The 19567-nt window shown below is 32.3% G+C and overlaps 1 protein-coding gene across 10 annotated transcripts in view; it reads left to right on the forward strand.

Moving 5' to 3' along the window:
* Positions 1–19567, forward strand: part of LOC141556459 (metastasis-associated protein MTA1) — a 610678-nt gene that overhangs the window by 189700 nt on the left and 401411 nt on the right. For all 10 annotated transcript variants that reach the window (XM_074290610.1, XM_074290601.1, XM_074290609.1 and 7 more), the window contains one exon: positions 15184–15316. In XM_074290610.1, the coding sequence (XP_074146711.1) occupies positions 15184–15316 (133 nt within the window). The remainder of the gene's footprint in view (positions 1–15183; positions 15317–19567) is intronic.

The raw sequence follows: 19567 nt of genomic DNA on the forward strand, positions 1-19567 counted from the left end.
CAAAGGATAAATTATAAAAATTAATAATTTTTTAAATAAAATGAGGCAACAGGCCAAAAGTGGTCCTTAGAGGAAAATTTTTCTCTGTGGACATTTTCCTTATACATTTTTTTCCTTTTTTTTTTTTTTATTAATTTTATAATTATAACTTTTTTTTGACAATATAATATGCATAGGTAAATTTTTTTTTTTACATTATCCCTTGTACTCCCTTCTGTTCTGAATTTTTCCCCTCCTTCCCTCCACCCCCTCCCCTAGATGGCAGGCATTCCCATACATATGAAATATCTTATAGTATATGCTTGGTACAATATATATGTGCAGAACCGAATTTTGTTGTTGTTGTTGTTGCAAAGGAAGAATTGGATTCAGAAGGTAAAAATAATCTGGGAAGAAAAAAAAATGAACTCAGTTTACACTCATTTCCCATTGTTCCTTTTCTGGGTGTAGCGATTCTGTCCATCATTGATCAATTGGAATTGGATTAGCTCTTTTCTATGTTGAAGATATCCACTTCCATCAGAATACATCCTCATACAGTATCATTGTTGAAGTGTATAATGATCTCCTAGTTCTGCTCGTTTCATTCAGCATCAGTTGATGTAAGTCTCTCCAAGCCTCTCTGTATTCCTCCTATTGGTCATTTCTTACAGAACAATAATATTCCATAACATTCATATGCCATAATTTACCCAACCATTCTCTAATTGATGGGCATCCGTTCATCTTCCAGTTTCTAGCCACTATGAAAAGGGCTGCCACAAACATTTTGGCACAAACAGGTCCCTTTCCCTTCTTTAGTATTTCCTTGGAATATAAGCCCAGTAATAGCACTGCTGAGTCAAAGGGTATGCACATTTTGATAACTTTTTGGGCATAATTCCAGATTGCTCTCCAGAATGGTTGGATTCTTTCACATCTCTACCAACAATGCATCAGTGTCCCAGTTTTCCCACAGCCCCTCCAATATTCATCATTATTTGTTCCTTTCATCTTAGCCAATCTGACAGGTGTGTAGTAGTATCTCAGAGTTGTCTTAATTTGCATTTCTCTGATCAATAATAATTTGGAACATTCTTTCATATGAGTGGAAATAGTTTTAATTTCATCATCTGAAAATTGTCTGTTCATATCCTTTGACCATTTTTCAATTGGAGAATGGCTTGATTTCTTATAAATTAAAGTCAATTCTCTGTATATTTTGGAGATGAGGCCTTTATCAGAACCTTTAACTGTAAAAATGTTTTCCCAATTTGTTACTTCCCTTCTAATCTTGTTTGCATTAGTTTTGTTTGTGCAGAAACTTTTTAATTTGATGTAATCAAAATTTTCTATTTTGTGATCAATAATGATCTCTAGTTCTCCTTTGGACACAAATCCCTTCCTCCACAAGTCTGAGAGGTCTCTGTGGACACTTAAATTAACAAAAAGAGAAAAAAACTAACTGGGTCTGTATCCTAAAGAGATCATAAAAGAGGAAAAAAGATCCGTACATGCAAAAATATTTGTAGCAGCCTTTTTTTGTAGTGACAAGGAACTGGGAATTGAGTGTAGTCAGTTGGGGAATGGTTAAATAAATTATGGTATATTAATGTAATGGCATATTATTGTTCTATAAAAAATGATGAGCAGGCTAATTTCAGCAAAGTCTGGAAGACTTACATGAACTCATGCTAAGTGAAGTGAGTAGAACCAAGAGAACATTGTACATAGCAACAACAAGATTATGTAATGATCAACTGTAACGGATTTGGCTCTTTTTAACAATGAAGTTATTCAAGGCAATTCCAATAGACTTGTGATGGAAAGAGCCATCCACATCCAGAAAGAAAACTATTTATACTGAATGAAGATCAAAGCATGGTTATTTTCACCTTTGTTGTTGTTGTTTCCTTACTTGATTCTTCTCTCTCTCATTTTTTCCCTTTTGATCTGATTTTTCTTGCATAACATGACAAATATGGAAATATATTTAGAAGAATTGCACATGTTTAACCTATATCAGATTGTTTGCTTTCTTGGGAAGGGGGAAGGAGATAAGGGATAAAGAAAAATTTGGAGCACAAAGTTTTGCAAAGGTGAATGTTGAAAGCTATCTTTACGTGTATTTGGAAGAATAAAATACAATTCCGAGTCAAAAAATAGAAAGTGAAGAAAAAATAGTGTTTGCATGCATTTAAAAAGAAACTAGAAACAATTAAATATTCACAAACGAGTACAGAATTCTGAAAATCAAAGAAGTAATCAAGAGGAAAACAAAGTACTATAAAATCTAGAAAACTAAGAGCAGGCTTTGAAAAGGCCAATTAAAACAATTAAGCATTCAGTTTTTAAGGCAGAGAAAAAAGCTGATTACCAACAACAACAACAAAAAAAAAGAATTTTAAAAGAATTTTTAAATTCATGTCTGAAGGAGAAGAAATAAACAAAATTATCAGAATCTAATAATGATGAGTCACATTTGTCTATCTGTGTTTTTAAGATTGCACAGTTCTTCATACACATCAATCATCTCATTCTATTCTTATGATAACACCTATTAGTTAGATGTTAGAGTTATTTTATTCCTGATTCATAGTTCAGAGGAATTGAATGATTCAGTTTTATTCACACAGGTGGTGATTTTCAGAGTCAATGTTTTCTCATATTTTTTACTTAAATCCCGGCAATCTTTCCACTTTATAATACCTATTGTACACAATAGGTGCTTCATAAAACTAAAAACTTAAATGAAATGGATGAATAATTACAAAAATATAAAATAGGCAGAACATCAAAATGCTAATAAATAACCAGTCTCAGAAAAAGAAATTGAATAAATCTCAATTGAACTTTAAGAAAATTAAAAACATTGACATAAATTCATTTACCAGAAAATTCTGTCAAATACTTTAGCAAATTACTTTTCTACTACCTAAATTCTTTGCAGAAAATTGAAAAAAGATCAATTTACCAGATTTTCCCATCAGATAGTTATGCCCTGCTACTCAAATCTATGAAAGAGGAAGCAGAAAACTGAAAATGTAAGCTAAATGACTAGTGAATGTTAACATAAAATATTAAATTATATTATTATGATTAAGTTAACTTAAATAGGAAGTTTATAGAAAACAAATCTTATCAATAATGAAAGACATGATCAAGAGTTTTTAAAAAACCCTTTAAAAAAAAACAAACCACTTAAATTATAAATACTGAGAAACTCAGAATAAAATTACCTTAATGTGATCAAAGAGATTTTTTAAAATTAATAGCCAGAATACTTAAGGTAAGATACCTTCCCGGTAAGAAAGCCAAGAAAGCCATTAACTCTTCACCAATCATGATACATTACCCAGTCTCCATCTTCTTCCAAGGAGAATAATTAAGAAAGAGGATTCCAAAACAGAAGTTAAAACATCATCTTAGGGAAGAGGAGAGATTAAATCTGAGACCACAATCTGCATTATTTTCCACCTAAGTGCCTCCATCCATCCTCTGCTAGCTTCTAGCTTGAGTAAGTTGAAAGTGCAGGAGTTTTGCAGGACCCTTTCCCTCCTATATTACCTACTCATTACCTACTGATTTGAGCCTATCAGTTTTAGAGGCATTCAACCAATCATTCCATCAGCAGATCTTACTTTGTCAAATACTAAATTACACATATGAGAATGAAACTAGCTCTGCTTTCAAGGACCTTATATTCTATCAAAGGAAACAATGTGTACATATATAAGTATATGCAAAATAAATATGGATAAATGAAAATGAAATAAATATAAAATAATCAGGGATGAACTACTAGCAGTTTAAGCACCTACGTGGCTCAATGTATAGAGCACTAGGCATGGAAATAAGAAAACCTGAGTTCAAATGTAGACACCAGCTGTATGATTTTGGGCAAGTCACTTAACTTCTCTTAGTCTTCATTCACTGGAGAAGAATATGGAAAATTACTCTAGTATCTTTGCCAAGAAAATCTCATGGATTGTATGGTCCACAGGATCATGAAGAATAACATACTTTGATTTCTGAATAATAACACTAGCAGTTTGGGTGACAAGAAAAGGTTTTTTTTTTTTTTTAATGAAAAATAGCTTTTGATATGTGTCTTGAAGGAAGAGATGAGAGAATACAATTTCAACCTTTGAGGATGACTGTTCTAAAGACCTAGACAGGGAAGATGGAATATCACATGTAAAGAATAAAAAGAAAGCCAGTTTGGATGAACTATAGAATATGGAAAGGGAAATGTATAATTTCCTTGAAAAGCTAGGTTGGGGCCATATTATGAAGAGTTTTTTTTAAATTCAGAAGACAAGTTTGTATTTTATTCTAAAAGAAAGCTAAGACTTTCGGAAAATCACATACCTACTTTCAAGGAAAATCTACTTTGGCAGCTATGTGGGGAATGGATTAGAATAAGGAAAGACTTATAACAGAAAGATCATTTGGAAGGCTAGTACAATATATTCATATAGGTAATAATGGGACCATGTGAATAGTAAAAGGGGGGAACAATGTGAGAGGGCTTCTGGAAATAGAATCAATAAGACATGACAACAGAATATCCACAATTAGCTGAGCACGATCAAGATGATGAACCAGGAAAGGAGCCTGAGAATTGGTCAGATAGGTATGGAGAGAACGAGTCAACAATTGTGTCATGAAAACTCAAAGAACAGAGAATATCCAGTAGATGTGAGATTGTCAGTGTGAAGCACAGCCAAGGTTAAGAAGAATGAGAACTGAAAATAACTTTGAAAGCGATATTCAAGATTCATTATCCACAGCCAAGTGCAAACAGTAAACCCTTATTTTTTTGCTCCACTTTGGCATTCAGTTTGATATGTCTATTGGAACATGCAATAAAGATATCAAAGCCCAATCAAATCCCTAATGAACTGCCTCATTCTTTTCAATATCAACCTGGACAATGATCTAGAAGGTGGTGGTGGTGGTGGTGGTGATTACTGTTGCTGTTGTTATTGGGATAATTTCTGTCCTCTATCCATACTCACCAAAATCATACAACCATTTCAGCCACAAAATTGAGTTTATCAAAGCTACAAGATATACAATTAACCTAGCCCCCTCAAAAAAAAAATTAAAATTCTCATTTACTGGTAAATAAGAGCAAGAACAAATAACATTTTTTAGTCCATCTGCATTAAAAGCAAAAACCATTAAATGTTTGGAAATTGAGCTACATAGAAATAAAATTTTGATGGCCAAAATAAAGAAGGAACAAAAAATTGGAGGGTTATTGATTGTTCATATTATGTTTATGTAATAGAAATGAGAATTTGCCAAATTAGTTCATCTATTTAATACAGTGTGAGTTAAAATACCAAGAAATTTCTGCATTAGAACCAAAGTCACAGTGCAAATTTATATGGAAATAATAAGGCAATAATATCAAAGAACAAAGAGAGAAAAAAAAAAAAAACTGACAACTCCTAGAACTCCAAACAAATCCTATTTGTTTTGATCTTGGGCAAAAGAGAGAGAGAAAGAAAGAAATTAGAGTAGTTACACCAGACACCTAAAATTTTAGTATTTCATAAAATTATGGAAAATAAAAACTGGGAAAAAGATTCATCCTCAATTAAACAAATGTTCTTGAAAAAATGAGTAATTTGATAGAAAAAAATAAAAAATATCTTGCACAGTATTGGGCTAGTGAATTCCAACTGAGTAAAAAACTTATCCATAATGTTTTAAAACATTGAAAAGATTAAAGGAAAGGAAATTGTTATTATGTAAAATGTTCTCCTGGTTCTACTTACTTCTCTTTGTATCAATCCATGTAAGTCTGTCCAAGTTTTTCTGAAACCAGTCCTGTTTGTTATTTCTTATAGCACAATAGTATTCCATCTCAATCATATACCACAATTTGTTCCACTATGTCCCAATAGGTAGGCATCCCCTCAAATTCCTGTTCTTTGCCTCCACAAAAAGAACTGCTATAAATATTTTTGTACATATAGACCCTTCTCTCTCTCTCTCTCTGTCTCTCTCTCTCATCTCTTTGGAATACAAATCTAGTAGTGATATTACTTAGTCAAAGGATATGCAAAGCATAATTCCAAATTGCTTTCCAGAATTGTTGGATTAGTCCACAATTCCACTAATGAATTAATGTTCCAATCTTCTCACATCTCTTTCAACATTTGCCATTTTCCTTTTTTGACATATTATCCAATCTGTTAGATGTGAGATAGAGTCTCAGAGTTGTTTTAATTTGTATTTTCAGGCATAAAATGGATCATTTTTTCCTGTGACTGTAACTAACTTTTATTTCTTCTTCTGAAAACTAACTGCCTTTTCATATTCTTTGACCATTTGTCAATTTGGAAAATATTTCATAATATTGTTTTGACTCATTTCTCTATTTGAAAGAGAAGATCTTTAATAAAGAAATTTGCTATAAAAAAATTCTCCAGTTTTCTGCTTTCCTTCTAATCTTCAATGCATTTGTTTTGTTTGTACAAAAACTTTAATTTCATATAATCAAAATTATTTATTATCCATATTTGAATTGTTTCTTTCTGGCTCTTTACAAGGTTTTCTCCTTGATTTGAGAGCTCTGGAATTTAGCCATAATATTCCTTGGAGATCTTTCATTTGAATGTTTCTTTCAGAAGGTGATCAGTGGATTATTTCAATTTCTATTTTATCCTCTGATTCTTAGAGATCAGGGCAGTTGTTTTGTTTTTTAATAATTTCTTGAAATATGTTTATGCTCTTTTAAATATTTTAGCTTTTAAATAATCCAAGAATTCTTTAGTTTTTTTCTTGGAACTATTTTCCAGGTCAGTTCTTTCAATAGGGTATTTCACTTTTTTTTTCCATTTTTTGATTTTTTTTTTTTTTTGTCTATTTCTTGATATCTTGTGGCGTTATGAGCTTAACTTGCCCAATTTTTAAGGAATTATTTTCTTTAGTAAGTATTAGTACCACACCTCTTTACTGTTTTACCAATTCTATTTTTTAAGGAATTCATTTTTTCAGTGAACTCTCTGTACCCTCTTTTCCATTTCACCAATTCTGCTTTTTAAAGCAGTTATTCTTTTCAGTGAATTTTGTGCCCCTTTTAATCATTTGGCTAATTCAGTTTTTTAAGGATATTTCTTTTTTTCTGCTGCTTTTTCCAATCTATCAACTCTTTTTTCATGATTTTCTTGCATCACTCTCATTTCTTTCCCCACTTTTTCTCATATTTCCATTATTTAATTTTTTAAATCTTATTTTTTAAAACCTCTCCCTAGAATTCTTTTTAGACCTATAACCGATTAACAGTTTTCTTTGAAGCTTTCCATGTAGCTATATCATATTGTCATCTTCTGAGTTTATCTTAATATTCCTTGTCACCATAGTAACTTTCTATGGCCAGTTTCTTCTTTGGTTGTTTGCTGATTTTTACAGCTTATATATTGACTTTATGTTAAATTTAGACTTTCTTCCCAGAGTATAGGCACATAGTCCCAAGCTTTAGATCTTTATTGCTGCTATTTTCAGAGCTAACTCTGGGAGTCTGTAATTTTTCATTTCTTCCAAGATGGTATGATCAGATGAGAGGTTTGGACTTTGCTCTCTTGGCTTGTGCTTCAGAGGGTCCCCTGTAATTTCCTTCTGACTGGTTACCTTTCTCTCTTACCATCTGTGGTTGAGGACTCCTGAAGATGTTGCTGAGAAACTGCTTCCTGAGTCCTGCAGATGGTGCCTGGTATGGCCTACATTGTGCAGTCTGTGCTAGGGCTCCAGGTTCAATTTCCTTATCTCCCCACCCCCTTGGGAAAGAGCTTTCCTGAAACTTTTTAAGTTGTTCTGACATGGAAAATTATTTTGCCCTGATCTTTTATTGATCGTACCATTCCAGAATTTAAATTTGGTAGCACTTGGGTGAGTCCCTACCTTTACTCATCTCTTAGCTCCATCTTGGGGCTAATATTTTTAGATTCAGCCTATAAAATGACTTTAAAGTAGAAAGACAATCATTTTGTTGTAGCTACTTTGTATGATAAAAATATATAATTGGAAAAAGTGCAGGCAGATATACTTATGGCAAACATAATAAAAACTTGCCTTCTTATAGCAAGATAACTATAAATATGTATACATATATTAGAGTTAACATATATTTTAACATATTTAACATGCATTGGACTTACCTGCCATCTAGGGGAGAAGGAGAAGGGAAGGAAGGGATAATTTGGAACAGAAGGCTTTGCAAGGGTCAATGTTGAAAAATTACCCATGCATATGTTTTGTAAATAAAAAACTTTAATTAAAAAAAAAAAACAACTTGCCTTCTAAAATATATAAGGAAATGTTTAAATGTCAGAGTTGTAACTCCTAATGAATCTGTAAACTATTTTTCTAATCACTGGATAAATAATAACTGATTAAAAAACATATAACAATTTTCTGAGGAAGAAACAAAAGGGTTTTAATAATATTTTGAAAATCTCATTATTCAAAAATGAAAAAATTAAAATGCCTCTTTCATATTGGCAAATACAATTTAAACTTTCATCTTTGATTTCATTTGGTCCGAAGAACCCTTGGAAAGAAAACTCCTTGTGTTGATGCAGATTGGCAATTTATCTTATACTAGCAATAATACTAGCCTAGTGAGATTGAGAAGTTAAGTGATTTATCCATTAACACAGCCAGTATGTCAGAGCTTGAACTTGGGTACTTCTGATTCACATTCACTATCACACCCAGCCTCTCTTTAATCATACCACAAGAAAATTAATAATAATGGAAAAACAAAATAATCCCAAAATGAACTCAAAAGGAAAATTCTTTTAAAATCTGATAGTATTAAAATTTAATAGATCAAATTAATTTTTCATGTTAAATTTTTAGTCAAGCATTTTAAACCAAAAATTAGCATTAGTTGTAACAGAGAAATACTGCAAGCTTTCTCGGTATTTTTTCTGCCATGCAAGCAATAACAAGATATAATGTATAGAACTGTCTTTGGACTCAGGAATTTGCAAGGAATGTGGTGACATACATTTGTAGAGGAAATTTTTAATTCAGGTACTCCCTGTACCAATAAAATAATTTATTCATACTTCTGTCCTCCCTGCCCCCCAATAGACCCTCCCATCATGAGGCTCACCTGTACTGAACAACTTAGTATACTGGGAGATAATGATGATATGCTAAGACTCTCTAAAAAATTAAGACACTAGTTTCATTAAAGTAGAAAAATATAAAATAAATCTGTAAAATCATTAGCCTTTCTTTATTTTCCTAACAAAATCCAAGAGAAAGAGGGAGGAAATTGTATAAGCCAATTAATCAACAGGTATTTATTAAGTGCCAGCTGTATGCCAGACACTGTGCTAAATACTGGGATATAAATAGAAAGAATAAAATAGTCTTTAACTTCAAGGAGCTTACATACTAACAGACTCTGCTTGTGTGTGTGTGTGTGTGTGTGTGTGTGTGTGTGTGTGTGTGTGTGTGTGTGTATTACAGAATAAATGTAAAAAGGGGCAGCTAGGTGGCGCAGTGGATAGAGCACCAGCCCTGAATTCAGAAGGACCCTGGGCAAGTCACTTAACCCCAGCGGGGGGGAGGGGGGAAATAAATGTAAAAAGAATAAATGCACATGTAGAGTAATAAAGTAGTGCTTTTTGGTTTGGAGAAGATCATTTAAGATAACAATGAATTGAATCAAATATTTGGGGATTATCCTATCGATACAGAAACAGGTTTTATATATATTTATTTATATATATATATATATACATATATATATATATATGCAACTAAAAATAACTTTTAATGGAAATAAAGACCTAAATAATTGAAGAAAGATTCAAGTTTCATGAATGGGTACTGCTAATATAATAGTGTACAATACTCTCAAATTACTCTACAGATCTTTTGCTTTAATAATCAGATTGCTAAAGGAATATTTTGTAGGATTAGGCAAAATAATAACAAAAATACATTTGTAGGAATGGATTTCAAAAATATAAAGGGATATGATAAATGAAGGAAGAAGGGAGTGCTGGAAGGGGGGACTTATTACTATTAAATCTCAAATTCTAGTGCAGAGCAATAATAATTAACAAAACTAATACTGCATGATAGTAATCATGCAATCAAGTGAATAACCATGACTTAGAAATAAAGTGATCAGAAGCAAAATACTGGTGAAGAACAGTGTAAAAGGAGAGAGAAAAGTAAAAATTTGAGAGGGGGAGAATATGATATAGAGAAATACACAGTAATCATAACTGTGAATGGGATGAATTCTCCATAAAATAGAACTGAATAGCAAAGTGGAATAAATACCAGAATCCTACAATATGCTGTTATAAGTAAAAGAAACAGGAGTAGCAATTCTGATCTCAGACAAAGCAAAAATAGATCTAATTTAAAGGATAAGGAAGGAAACTGCATCTTACCAACTGTATACCAATAAATTTGACAATCTGAGTGAAATGGATAAATAATTTACAAAAATATAAATCACCCAGATAACAAAATAAAGTAAAATCAGAGGGTACAGTGGATAGAGCACCAGCCCTGAAGTCAGGAGAACCTGAGTTCAAATCTGGTCTCAGATACTTAATTTCTAGTTGTGTGACCCTGGACAAGTCAGTTAACCCCAATTGTCTCAGCAAAAAAAAAAAAAAAAAAAAAAAATTAAAATTAAGGAAAATCGGTTAATCCCATTTTAAAAAAATAAAATAGATCAAGCCTAAGGGAAAAAAATCTCCAGGGCCGTATGGATTTACAAGTGAATTCTATGAAACATTTAAGGAACAGTTTAGTACCATGTAAAACATTTGAAAAAATAGATGAAGAATCTTTCCAAATTCCTTTTATGACACACATATGTGCTGATCCCTAAACTAGGAAGAGCCAAATATTTTTTAAAAAAATTATAGACTAATTTCTCTAATGAATATTGATACAAAAAAAATCTAATAAAATACTAAGAAATTACAGCATTTGATCACCAGAATAATATATTATGACCAATTGGGATTTATACTGGGTATACAAGGCTGGTTCAATATTAGAAAAACTATCAATGTCATTTACCATATCAATAACAAAATTCTAACAAATGATATTATCTCAATAGATACTTCAAGCTTTTGAAAAAATATAGCACCCATTCCTATTTTTAAAAATTAGCATAGAAATAAATGGAGCTTTCCTGAAAATGGTAAGCAGTAGCTATCTAAAATCATTAGCAAACATGACATGCAGTGGTGATAAGCTAGCAACTTGCCCAATAAGATTAGGAATGAAACAAAGGATGTTCAGTATCACCACTATTATTCAATGTTAGCAATAAGAAGAAAAAGATATTGAAGAAATTAAAATAGGAAATAAGGAAACAAAACTATCACTCTTAGCAGATGATATGATGGTATACTTAGAGAATCAACAACAACAACAAAAACTACCTGAAATAATTAACAAATTTAGCAGAGTTGCAGAATATAAAATTAATCCACAGAAAACATTAACATTTTTCTATATTACTGACAAAACTCAGCAACAGAAGATAGAAAGAGAAACTCCATTTAAAATATTTGTAGACAGTATAAAATATTTGGGAGTCTTATCTCCCAAGATATATCCAGGAATTATTTATGAAAACAATATGAATGCTTTTCATACAAATAAAGCTAGTTCTAAATAATTGGAAAAATATCAGTTGCTCATGACCAACCCAATATAATAAAAATTACAATTCTAGTTAAATTATTTTTTTAGTCCCATACCAAATTGCCAAAAAATATTTTGTAGAGCTGGAAAAAAAATAAAATTTATCTGAAAGAACAAAAGATCAGGAATATCAAGGGAATTAATAGAAAAAATGCAAAGGAAGATAGATAAGCCATATCAGATCTAAAACTTAAGTAGCAATCATCTAAACTACTTGATACTGGCTAAGAAATATGGAATAAGTTAGGTATACAAGACACAGAAATCAGTGACTAATAATTACTGTTTGCTACAACAAAGACTCCAGCTTCTGGGATAAGAACTTATTATTTAATAATAACTGCTGGGAAATCTGGAAAACAAGAGGACACAAACTAGGTATAAACCCAACATCTCACACTGTATGCCAAGATAAGGTCCAAATGGGTACATGATTTAGATACAAAGGGTGAGACCATAAGCAAAGTAGAACAAGAAATAGTTTACCCATCAAATCTTTGAAGAAGGAAGAATTTATGACCAAGCAAGAGATAGAGAACGTTATAAAATACAAAATGGATAATTTGATTATATTAAGCTAAAAAGTTTTTGTAGAAACAAAACCAGTTCAAGTAAGAAGGAAAGCAAAAGGCTGGGAAACAATTTTAATAGCAAATGTTTCTGATAAAGGCTTCATTTCTCAGCTATGTAAAGAATTGAGTCAAATTTATAATAATACAAGTAATTGATAAATGGTCAAAGGATATGAACAGGCAGTTTTTAAATGAAATTGTGGAAGAAAAATGATATAATCAACTTTAATTGACTTAGCTTTGCTCAACAATGCAGTGACCTAAGAAAATTCCAACTCATGATAAAATTTAAAAATGCTATTCACTTCCAGAGAAAGAACTAAGGTCTCTAAATGCAGGTGGATGCATACTATTTTCACTATTTTTATTTGTTTGGTTTTTTCTTTCATGTGGATTTCTCCTTTTGTTCTTATTCTTTTACATGACTAATGGGGAAATATGTTTAATATGAATGTACATATATAATCTTTTCAGATTGTTTGCCATCTTGTGGAGGAGAAGAAGGGAAGAAAAAAAGAATTTGGAACTCAAAAATCTGAATGCTGTAAACTATATGTATATTAGGAAAAAATAAAATACTACTAAATAGAGGAGTGAAGAGAAGGAAACTAATTGTATTAAAGTCTACAAGAAGACAGAAAAATGCTAGCTTATTGTCTTAGAATATGTGATTTGTCTGAACCTTTATAAACAAGTTGAAATTGGACCCCAAAAAAATTAATAATGTTCTTTCCATTTTGAGTTCCAGAACTTTCTTAATGAAACTGTGATGTTATTAACAGAACTAATTAACAAGAAAAGCAATCAATATATACTCAAATATTCATATTAAGATTCTGTGTGATAACAAAACAAAAAAAACTGAATTCAAGCAAATTATGGTATCTGAATATGTATTAAGAAAAAGAGATCCCCAAAACATGACTATAAAAGTGTAAATAAAGTCATCATATGGAAGTAACAATAAAGCTCAAATATAAATGTTAATATTAATAACAATATTACCAGAATTAGAAGACACATTCTTCTTTTAAGGAGAAGGTATTTACTAATTATCAGTTATAAGAAAATTACTTTGTTAGTGCTTTCACTAAAATTATTTCATATCATAGTATAAAAATAACTCTTTGTTCTTCATCAAAGCTATACCAGTAAAGCACAAGCTCTGTCAAGTCCTGTCAAGATAAAAAGGCTTAAAATATGGACACAGCAACAGGCTTTATACTTTTCTGAGAAATATCTTCTTACAGCTGCTTATAGAAAAGCATTAGCCTTTTAAAGTTTGTAGAAGTTTTTCCCCATATTGGCCATAAGTTGACAAATTTTTCAGCCATATAACTACTTCTGAGTACTATCTGTTAAGTTGTTTTCATGGATTGAGGGAGAAACCATAATGGTTCTATCATAGATTTTTTTTTTTCCTGGCTGAAGCAATCAAGGTTAAAGTGACTTTCCAGGGTTACACAGCTAGGAAGTGTTAAGTGTTTGAGGTCAGATTTGAGTTCGGGTCTTCCTGACTTCAGGAGGCAGCCACCTAACTGCCCCTATATGAAAAAATCTGGCATTGTCTTAAAATTTTAAATAAAATATTTAAATATTTAATGGTAATCCCTGAAAAATATTTTTAAAAAACACTGATCTTTGCTCTAATTCCTTGGAGAATATTATTATTATTATTATTATTATCATCATCATCATCATCAAGAAGTAATTATTTTCCTTTATAGATTTATGTCTTTAAATATTTTCTTTATCTTTGATAAAAATACTCTCTGTAGTCCTATTATAACCAGCAATTTTTTAAGCAAATGTTTTGGAATTTCAGCAGTTTAAACAAATTAATTTCACTAGTTATTATTACATGTTTATATGTGCATTGTATACCCCCATGTACATACATATGAGTGAATTTTTACCCATTAAAATTAATTAGCACCATTTCTATCTAATATTTATAATTTATATGGACATTTTCTTCTAATAAAGCCTTACAATAATATGGAAGTGACCCTGGGAGTCTTAAAAATGATGTCCATAGAGATTAAACTCCTAACAGATTTTCCCAAGTGGGAAAAGCTTTGCAGAGATAAAAGGTATGTTGCATAAGGACCAGGTTAATTGAGAAAAGTTCCATCACCAGGTTGATGAAATTGATCAGAATAGTGATTATTTAGCTACAGCAACTACCAAAGGTCTTATACAAAGTTATACTGGGGGTTACTGTGTGCATTGGGGAGGGGAATACTTGCACTGACAAAATTACAGATAGTCTAAGTGTGCTTTCAAAAACTACCGTCTGATAAGCTTATCTCACCTTTTTCTGGGAAGCTTTTTAAGGTCCTATATCTATCTTTGATTAAATGTCTTTTCATTCAAATACTTTGAATTTAAATACATTTTTATATTTAACCAACTTAAAGTAACCTAAGGTTAAAGTACCTGATATTTTCTTATTTTTTTCCTTTTAATTGTTACCTGTCAGGATATCTATGAAAATTTTCATCATAAATTACATATGATAATAAGCAGGTTGCCTTTTTATTACATTGTAGATGGAATTATAGTAGTAGTTTTATTAACATTTCTTTCTTCATCGATTCTTCTTTTGTAGAGCTAGTAAAATATTTCTCTGGCAGTAAAATATTTCTCTGTTTTTCATTCAGCTTCTTAAAGCATTCCTGTGGGGAAGATGATTTGGGGCAAAAACAAAGGAAGGCTTTTTTAATAAGTTGATCAACTTTGTAAGGTCTTGTTTTTTCTACATTAAAACTCTAACCAATCACTAATGAGCAAGGGTTTGATGATTAATGGGTGTATTTCAACATATCAATGTTATCTCACTGCAATCTCTGAACAATCTGCTTCTTATAATTAAACAATTTTCCCCAAAAAAACTTCTCCTTTATTGGCTCTTCAGGTCAGAAGGAAAGCAGACTGGTCGGCGGGGTAGAAGCACTTCACTAAAAGAAAGACAGCCTGTGAGGCCACAGAATGAACGAGCTAACAGTCTGGATAATGAGCGCTCACCAGACACTAGGAATCACTTGCAGGTGAATATAACTTACTCCTTTGGTTTGGGAAGAAAAGGGAAAAATTGGCCTAACCATTTGACTACAGAAGTTATAGTAACAATTGAATTATATGTAAGAATAATGCTAGCTCCCCAAGAAAAGCACTAAAAAAAAAAAAAAAAAACAACAGAAAATAAACTCTTATCTAACCATTAAACTTGGTCTGTGATAATTCAGATTAGAAGATTTCTTTCCTAAGTATCAAGAGAGGTATTAGAAAGAAAATAAATTTATACTATATCAGAAGAATGTGAGTATTCTTTAAATTTGTGGGGAAAGCAGAGATTGACAATTTTATCTAAGAACCTTTCTTTGGTAAAAAAAAAAAAAAAAAAAAAAAGGGGGATACTCTCACATTTTCATTGGAATAATTAAGCAATGTAAATATGTGAGTAATAGCACAGAGAATTACCCTTCAATAGGTAGAAAAAACAATCTATTGTTTTTCTGTTATTGCAGAACTGCAGCTCTGAACCCTATTTATTGACAAAGGATTTAGTTGATAGAGTAGAAAAGACAGGGAACTTGAGGAGAAGTGAAAACTTCACTTAGAATTTAAAGAGAGAAAAACAATGTATAGTGTGATATGCATCTTAGATTTTGAAGAAAGCAGTCAATCAATAAGTCAATAATCATTGATTAAGTTCTTGCTATATACCAGGCCTCGTGCAGGAAATACAAATAGTACATTTTAACAAGCAAGTCAAGGAAATTCAAAATAATTAAATACATGGTAATTTGAGAGGAAAAATGACAGAAGCTAAGTTCAATAAAGATTTCACAGAAAATGCATTATTTTAATTATGTCTTGAAGAAAGCTGTGAACTAGCAATGAGGAAAGAGTCCATTCTAAATCTGGCAGGAAGCCACTGCAAAGTAATAAGGTGTCATGTGTAAGGAATATAGAAATTGTCAGGAATTTGAGGAAGTAATATACAATAAGCCTGGAAGGTCATAAGGAAAGTTTCTATTTTATGCTACAGATAACAGAGAACCAATAGAGGAGTTGAATGAGTAGGATATTGACATAGTCAGAACTTGGGCAGCAATGAAGTTGAGAAGGGAAAAGAAAGGAAGACTATAAGCATTTATATAAGCACCTACTATGTGCTTATTCATCATGCTAAATGTTTTACAAATTTTATCTCATTTGGACCTCACAACAACCTCATAAAAAATATTCTGTTATCATCCCCATTTTACAGTTGAGGAAACAGAGATTAAATGATTTGTCCAGAGTTGCACAGTATCTGAGACTAGATTTGAATTCAAATTTTCCTGACTTCAGGCTCAGTATTCTATTTATTGCCTCATCTAAGATTTGATTGTTGTAGGGAGAAACTTGAGGCAAGGACCCATTTAAGAGAATTTTGTGTTAATCTAGATGAGAAATGATAAAGACTAACAAAGGTGGTAGCTTATAAGTGGAATCTGATTATAGCTTTATTAGTAGATCGGAGACATAGCAATATTTGGCTATTAATTGGATATGTGGAAAAAAGGAAACTCAAAATACTGAGATTACAAGCTTGGAGGACTGAAAGAATGACAGAAAGAGGGAAGTTCAGACTAGAGGAGGAATTAAGTATGGAAAAGATTCTATATTTAGACATACTAAGTTTGATATGTCTCCAAGATATCTGTTTATGTGAAATTGAATCTCAAGATTGAATTATGCATGTCTGTGTGTGGTATTGATAAGATTTAGATTTAGGGAACCAAAATGGATTAGAGTTTCTGGTGGTCAGGGAGTTAAATGATAAGGTCCAGTGGCAGGTTCGAGGTTCAGGAAACCAAATGGAGAGGTTTGGCTCCCCTGCAACCCCTTGGAATTCGGCTCAAGATAGGGAGTTTTGGGGACTCCCTTCTGGCAGGGCAGAGGTCAGTCCTCTGTAAAAGAATTTACAGACCTGAAAACATAGATTGATAAAAAGGGTTTATTAAGGGGATTGGAAGTAAGGTTGGAAATCCTGACAGAGAAGCATGAAGTCTGTTTAGGGAATTAGGTGAGGGCAAAGAGATAATAACACTGGAAAAGGCATCCCAAGCATGGCTCTTCTGCAAAGAGAGGGTTTTAGTTTGGCTCTTTTATATTGTCTTAGTTGGGGCTGGGACAGCAAGCAGAGGGAGCTGGACAGCCCAAGAAAATCAGAATGGGGGCTAGGACAAGCCTGGATCTCCTTTTGGAATTCAAAGGCATACTTTTTGACCAGGATTTGTAATTGAATCAAACATTCTGGCATCTTGGAAAGACAACTTGTCTGGGGAGGATATGCCTCAGCCAGGAGGGGCCGGGAATCTAAAAGGAATCACAGATCAATAGGAAATACAGTTTCTTAAAAGGACCACAACCCACTTCATTTTGTGTGTATTTTACATGTATTTATTTCTACTAGGTAAGGGGGCAGCTAGGTGGCGCAGTAGATTGAATTCAGCTTTGAATTCAGGAGGACCCGAGTTCAAATCTGGTCTCAGACACTTAACACTTCCTAGATGTGTGACGCTTGGCAAGTCACTTAACCCCAGGCTCAGAAAAAAATAAAAAAAAATTTAAAAAATTATTTCTACTAGGTATCTGCATAGGGATGATAATTAAATCTACAAAATTCATGATAGATAATAAATCATCAAAGGAACCAAAAAAGTATGGTTAAAGAGATTGAAGTAGAAAACCAAGAGAGAAGAGAATATACAGGAAGAAAAAAAATGGTTATCAGTGTCAGATTCGGGGCGTTAGAGCAAGAAAGCTGAAGACTTTTGAAAAGGGGAAAAAAAAAAAAAAAGATTTAACAATGAAAAGATATAATGTGAAAAGAAACAGGTTTCCCTTATTTGGAAGCCAAATTACAAAGATCTGAGTATAAGTAAGAGGAGAAAAAATGGTGACAAATGAATTTAGGCAGCTTTGTTGGGTTTTTTTGTTTGTTTCCCTTGGGAGTTTGTTTGAGAAAGAGAGGATAGATATAGCATGACAGAATTATAAAGTTGAATGAAAGTTTTTTAAGGATAAGAAAGATCAAACATATTTAAAGGCATTTGAGAAATAAATAAAAGATATTGGTACAGGTTAAAGATTTGAGAAGAGAATGAGGGGGTTGCTAGATGCTAAAAAAAAAAAAGAGAGAGAGAGAGAGAGAGAGAGAAACAAAGATAGGGAATGGAGAGAGAATACAAAAGAATGAACACTCCCTCCACTCATAAATAAATAGTATCAAGAATGTTCATACTTAAAATGATCTGGTAATGTTATGCTATGAAAAACAAAAGGAATTAAGTGAATTTTAATCTGGTCAAGAGAAAACTTAAGAGGGATATGATACCTGTATTCATTTATTTGATAGCCTATCATGTATTAAAGAGATTTATTCTGTTTTGCTGCTGAGCTAGAAGAAATGGGTAGAAGTTGCAGGGAGATAGATTTGTTGAGGGGTGAGGATATCCTAACAGCAACGGAGTCCCAGGCCGGTTTTGCTAAAGAATTTGCAATCCCAATCTCCAAGCAAAGTTTTTGGCAAAATGGGTTTATTACACTAAGTCCTCAGTGGGCTAGTTCCTGGTTAGGAATTAGCAAAAATTTGGATACACAGATTTGATTTTTATTTACCTTCTATGGCCCTGGGCTAGAGAGCAATTTCCAGATGAATTAAACTAATAAATAATGGATGGTAATTATGCTCCAGGCCAAGATCTCCAAATGAATTATAGATGGGGATTATTGTGGGAATTTCCCCTGGGAATCAAGTAGGAGAGTGGGGGTGCCTCCCAAAGGTTAGGAGGGATTGAGATTTAGGGTTTTTCCAACCCAGGTCCTCCTAAAGATCAAGGAGACAGAGTAGCTATTACATCAGCTTTAAACTTGAGATAAAAATCCTATAAATTAAAGTTATCCAAAAGTGGAATGGGCTTATGCCATATGGAAATATAGAATGAGGGAGAGAGGAAAGTAAATAGCACATAATACTGCAAGAGAAGAAACAAGTATATACATAACCTTGCTTGTATTTAGAGTTAGCCTTTAGACCATATCATCTTTTGGTCCCGGGGTTGGGGGAAGGGGAATTGATATAGGCAGTAAATTATTTTCACTAAGAAGCAATTTGGAACTTTTCCTTCACTGATATTACGAGTTTTGTGCAAAGGAAGACCCTAGCATAATGAAGTGTTTTATGATGGCCTCCAGAAAAGAACTCAACTGCTCAAGGTCCAAGTGTGAGCTCACTCTCTGTGTCT

This window comes from Sminthopsis crassicaudata, chromosome 2 (genome assembly GCF_048593235.1).
Source record: "Sminthopsis crassicaudata isolate SCR6 chromosome 2, ASM4859323v1, whole genome shotgun sequence".
In the NCBI taxonomy this organism is placed as follows: Eukaryota; Metazoa; Chordata; class Mammalia; order Dasyuromorphia; family Dasyuridae; genus Sminthopsis; species Sminthopsis crassicaudata.